Source organism: Rhagoletis zephyria, unplaced genomic scaffold, assembly GCF_001687245.7.
Source record: "Rhagoletis zephyria isolate East Lansing unplaced genomic scaffold, Rhagoletis_zephyria_1.1 Rzeph_scaffold_13401, whole genome shotgun sequence".
Classification (NCBI taxonomy): Eukaryota; Metazoa; Arthropoda; class Insecta; order Diptera; family Tephritidae; genus Rhagoletis; species Rhagoletis zephyria.
The window spans coordinates 2,604-8,609 of NW_016170472.1; the positions used below are offsets into that span (position 1 = coordinate 2,604).

The window sequence follows — 6,006 nt, forward strand, 5'->3', positions numbered from 1 at the left end:
AAAAAAAAAAAAAAAAAAAAAATATTACCAGAAACGGTAAAAAAATCGCTTTTACGCAGCAAGGTGTACGAAAGCGCAATTTCAAGTGGAAGTTTCAATTAGTTTTTTTTCTGCTCTTTATTCCGACTGTGGTCAAAGAATAGCGGAAGTTGCTTTTTTTTTTAAATGCGGAATTCGCTATACAAGAAATAAAAGCCAAAAATATTTACATACATACATATACTACATGAAACGTGATCTGTATGTGTTTATTCAAGTCGAAAGTGGAGTGATTTTCGGGTGTCGACAGTTAAAGTGCTGTCATTGAACCGGAAAAAGTTTTCATTACAAATATTTAGTGCCTTCTTTTGTTATTATTTTTCGCATAATTTATCAAATTATTGTGCTGGTGTGTTTTTAGAAAAATGAAAGTGTACGCAAGCAAAATGGTAATTTTTTTTGAAATCTCTAGAAAACGTAACTTTTACTCAATAAAGTGCTTTTTTTTGGGTTAAACTGGTTTATAGGTTAAGTTCGGTTAGGTTAGGAAGGCAAGGTGCCTATGAATTACTCGTATTTCCACTCGGAGGCAAACTTGCAGTCTACAGGTGGTGCATCCTTCTAACCGAAATAACCCTATTGTCAGTATAGTGTCTGTTAAACCAGTTGTGGAGGTAATAATTTTCGACATCTAAGTTGGCCTTTATTCCGTTATGCCGTCCACTATTAAATACCTTAAAGACCGCTGCGTGCCCGTAATTGGTCTGCTTCCAAAATCTTATAAAAAATCTTTTGGCGTGCTTGAACGGTGGCGCCAAAGGCGAGCTTAGACGCGAGCAAGCTGCTTCGACCAACCCATTAATCTTTTGGGTGAAAACTCATTCTCAGTTTTAAAACGGTTTGGAATACAGGTTTTGCCACTCTTCACTAGGCGTTGGTTGTCCTGAGAAGAAGGATGCAAGAATACATCACGGTGAAGTACCTGGTTTCTAGCTTGGATTTCGAAGATCTAAAATCTATGTACGCTATTGCTCCACCGACTGCAACTCACCTAATGGAAAATCGCTTGATCAAAATCGACCTATACAGCCCAGCGAACTCCTCACCCGATTGAGTCATTCAAACATACTATAAATTACCACCAGAGCTTGACTCCAGCTTAAATGGAGTCCCTACACGGTGAGTTAATTGAACCGATTGACTGACCCCAGCTTTTGTTAAAACTGACTGACCGTGTAGCGATTCCCTAAGGGTTACTGGTTTAAAAATGCTCGGAGCGTACAACAAAACTTCGCCAGCGGCTAATCTCTATTGTTGAAAGTTCCTTAGTTAGGTTAGTAAGAAAGAAGTAAGACCACGGCTGTTTAAGACCCAAGCTCGCGAAATCAGGCCTCGAACTAGTTACGAGATACGTAATTTGTTTTGCCTTAAGAGCTCCTTAGGCCGCGTTCGGCCAACCTGCGGTCAGTAGAATGTAGCAATCTTAAATTCCAAGGCTTCCATTCGTCCAGAAGCACACCACATGTAGCCAGTGAAGCATCCATTATTTCCCTACTCGTCGACAATTCCTCAAGGGTTACTAGCTCATCGGTCAAGCCTTCAACCTGATGATGGTGATATGATGCGACCGAGAGAGAAATCAGGTATTTCCTGACACTTCCGGACCATATAGCCAAAAAACCCATGACCCTGATTGACACCTGGCTTTCAGAATATTTGTACATATGCTAACCTCCTACATTTCTAAGCAACCAGACCGCCTCTATTTATTACAGCTGCTTTCGCATGAGAAGCATGACAGTGATCCAGGAACCTTAAATTGAGGTTGATGGTGAGTTCCTCGGCACTGGCAGCATATTCCAGTCAAGACCAGACACTTAAACCCTTTCATCTCCCTGTGAAAAGAACAACTAACGAGATTTCAGCTAAGCTCAGGTAACCCGCCTTAAAACTATCGGTGCTATGTCGTACTTATAAGGAACCAAACGTCAGCCGTTTTTCAGCGAAGTTTCCAGCAGCTCGTTGACGGCCCAAAGTGAAATTGGCAGAACGCGCCTTTGTAGCTTATCTCTGCTCATTTTTCTCTGAATGGAAGGGCTGCCCAGTTCTACGCACCACTTCTTCTGCAAACCATGCGAGAAATAAATCAAGCAAGGTCACCATCGAGATTCAGTTTATTTTTGGAGTTCACGATTGCATCGATAACAAAAAAGGCGCCAACCGAGTAGTACTGGGTACGAGTGATCTCCATAAAGCTATTTCTGATGATCTGCCATTGCACTAGGCATGCTGAACAAACGTTTACCCTTCAGGAAACATTTTTACTCTTAACCAGATCAAGACCTTTAGTACACTTCGCTATCTAGCTTATTGTAGAAAGTTTTATGGCTCAAAAGGAGTCGACACCTTTCTGGAGAGGTTTTCTTCTAATCATCTCCGGACTGAATCCCAGCCAAAAGCGGAACAAATACTAGTTATGTCATAGGAACATCTTGAATTGGCTTCTGTCGACTTCTCTTTTGATGTTATCTTCCTTGTGACACATATTTTCTCCACCATTGGAACCATTTTTTTTCTTCGTTGGTATTTCAGATTAAGTTTGACTTTTATTACACAGATTTTAAATAACCGGAAACTTTGATTGGTAACTAACTTCTATCTTTCTCTACTTTTTTCAATCTCATTACAGACGACTCTCAAAGCACTATTGAACGCACCTCTTCAACGCCAAAATGGAGAAATCCATACATTCGACGCCAGCTGGTAAAGTTTCGCAAATTGCGAATCTTTTCCAGCGTAAACCTATCGAAATACAGCCGGTGGAACAGTTAAGCGCCGCTGCAGCTGCTGCTGCCGCTGCCGCCGCCGCCGCCGCAGCAGTTAATCAACAACAACAAGCCATTGGTGTTGGAATACCGGCTACAGTTGTACGCACCGAATCTCATTCTGCTCGTTTCAATAATGCACGCGCGCTTTTCGAAAAGCTCGGCGTGGAGAACAATTCGAATTCGAATGTGAAAATGTCACGTTCCGGCTCGCGTGACGATAATCTTTGTGAAGGCAATAGCTCGGATCGTTCATCGTCGCGTTCCTCAGATCGTTCGATATCGCCACCGAAACGTCGTTCACCCTTTCCACCAGGTTGCAATGTAGCCGCTTCATTGGCGAACAATAATAATTGTGCACTGCAAGTTAATGGCGGTTTAGCGCTGAGTAATAGTAAGTTTATCGTAGAACCGGGTATGAAGCTACATCACAATATTGCACGTCACAAATCCGAAGACGGTGTGCTAAGCAGCTCATCAGTGGTCGGCGGTGTTAGTGCCATACTATCGGCTGGTGGTGGTAGTGTCGACAAGCCGGAGAAACCGGAACGTAAATTTAATTCACGCGAGCTAATTGAGAAACAAAAGAAATGGACTTCACATTTTACGAAAACAAAATCAAATCGAACGCATAGCGACCAAAATCGTTGTGACATCATCCGAACTGTGCCAGGCACAACGCTCTTTTCCGGTTCGGCCATACAAATGAAGGATAAGGAAAAGGAGAGAGAGAAAGAGAAAGACAGGGAGCGTGAAAGGGAGCGTGAGAAAGAGAACGCCAATATTGCCGTTACCGTTGCCACCGCCTCCCCAAACGTCAATCACAAGCCAACCGCTGCCAATGCGGCTGTAACCAGCATGGAACAGCTACGTTCACCCATTTTGGCTGCTGCACAACAGCATCAGCAAGCACAGGATCATCCACCCAGTCCACCGGTACGTCACACTGTCGTACCGCCTGAGATAAAACCGCGTAGTACCAATAAAATTGGTAGCCCCATTAAATCGCCACCATTGCCACCCATACCAGCTGCCAAACCGAAGAACCTAAGTCCAATTAAGTTTAACCCAGAACGTGTACGTTCGCCCACAAAACTGGCTGATGCAACGCAGCCACCTCCACCACCTGCCAAATCGGCTGCTGTTACGGCAGCTCTACAGCGTTCACTTGATGAGCAACAACAAGCAACAGCCGCAGCCGCTGCCTCGACAACTGCACCTGTACCACCAGAAAAGCCACGCAAAAAATCTATTGATCTCATTGAGGGTGAGGATAGGCTAACGCCATCTTCGCCCACTTCAGCGACATTCCAGTACGTGGCCATAGCCGCAAAGCGTGGTTCGGTGGATAGTTTGGGTGGTGGCGCAAATGGCCTGAGCGGTAGCATTAATTCGGCTACATCATCTTCGCCAGCCGCCAGCGCTTCGTCGGGTCCATGTTCACCTGTCTACACCGAAGACGAGAAGCAAGAGAATGAATCGACTGAGAAATCAGAAATGCACCAGTATTACAACAGTATGCCACGTTCGCGTCGCAGCGATAACGAAGGTGAGTGCAGTGCTAGTTTTTGTTGTTGTTTATACTACATGTAGCATCATATGTAATTATGGAGAGTGTGGGGCTCCTTACACTGGTATTCGGAATACCAATTTATCGACGAGACAATTTGTATAGTGAATCATCCGCAAGCCCTTAACACTTACAGCGACCATCCGTACATGATTGCTAAGAACAGTCCTCTTCTGCGGTTCTTTATCTTGGATGTGGCTTTTTATTTTTGGAACTCCGTAAAATTTATTCTTACCGCGCATTAAGGAGCGTTTACATTTTTAGATTTGAGTTAAAAGTGTTTTTGTTTTTTTGAAATTTTCTTCTGTTTCCATAACCGCTTGGAGTATACTTTGTCGAAGCATGTGCATTCATCGCTCTTATTGAAATATGATGAAAAATAGATCAAAAGAATATAGAAGGTTTTGCATAGCTAATTTTATTCCACCGCTAAGAGTTCGCGGAAGGGATTCATCATTGGTCACCGGACAGGACCACCCTCTTTATCTTTCGATGCGTAGAAGGCTGTGAGTGTTCCTCGTTCTTCAGTTGAACCTTTTCTTCCGTGCATTCCATTAAACAGTGGTGATACCAACCGCTTGATTGTCCCGCGTAGAGGTAAAGACTCAGATCTGTTTTCAATAATTCTCGGCCTGTTTTGGTTGCTCGCCTGAAAAGTGGGTTCTCTGCTCATTTGGGGTTGGCTGGTTCAATAAAAACCGATCTGAGACATTTTTGTGTCCAATAGAAATTTGTATAGAACAGCAATTTATAGGTTATTTTTCTAGTAATAAATAAAAATAAGAAATAAAAATAAATTTTTCGTCCAGGACCCCAGACTGCACTCGTTGAGCATCGCATGGTCAAATTGTTTAGAACAGTTCTCAATACATTTGCTACTTCCCAAAAGATATTATTGCACTGAAGAGAGTAGACGGTGATCAAGAAACCTGCCACATGAGAGCCTGAGTGCGGTAGTACGGTAGACGCAGGATTACGTTTCGTATTATTTTTTTAAGGGGAATATGAAACACTTATGATAAAACTGGCTGCTGGCCTGTGTAATTTTTCTTATTTGGTCTCAATCGTGGTTTTGTTAAGCGTCGTACACTATACAGTTATCCCAAAGTGAACAATGGCTTTTACTACGACAGCTCTTTTGTCTCTAGGAGCCTTGTTTGTATAAAGGGCACGGAAAGCTTTTCTTTTTCATTCTTCAATATTTCAGTTTCTGTTAAGCTTTTTATCCCGTGTATGAATAAATAATGAATCAATGAATTTCTTAATTAATTTTTACTTCGAGAATATGGTTGCAGAGGGGCCAATAGTCCCAGATCTGACAACGTTTTTTGTTTGATACCAAACGAAAGTTTGGGTGCCAGATCCAAAAAACCGTTGCATGTTATAAGTTCCTAAAAATTGAATGGAACTAAAAAACTATTTTTCTTTTTAGAACAATAAAACCTTAAAATGATAAGAAAATTGAATAAGAATTATTAAAAAAAATATAAAAAATAAAAGATAAAAAATATAAAAAATACAAAAAATATAAAAAATACAAAAAATATAAAAAATACAAAAAATATAACAAATACAAAAAATATAAAAAATACAAAAAATATAAAAAATACAAAAAATATAAAAAATACAAAA

General features: G+C 41.4%; 1 protein-coding gene across 1 annotated transcript; it reads left to right on the top strand.

Annotated features, from left to right (window-relative positions):
* Positions 1-340: 340 nt before the first annotated feature.
* On the top strand, positions 341-4,397 carry LOC108378120 (serine/arginine repetitive matrix protein 1-like). Its single transcript, XM_017634419.1, has 2 exons — positions 341-428; positions 2,669-4,397. Exon 2 carries the CDS (start codon positions 2,712-2,714, stop codon positions 4,395-4,397), a length of 1,686 nt encoding a protein of 561 aa, XP_017489908.1. The 5' UTR covers positions 341-428; positions 2,669-2,711.
* Positions 4,398-6,006: the final 1,609 nt, after the last annotated feature.

What these genes read in the sequence shown, in the direction of transcription:
- LOC108378120 (XM_017634419.1), top strand. Translation starts at nt 2,712, where the DNA reads ATGGAGAAATCCATACATTCGACGCCAGCTGGTAAAGTTTCGCAAATT.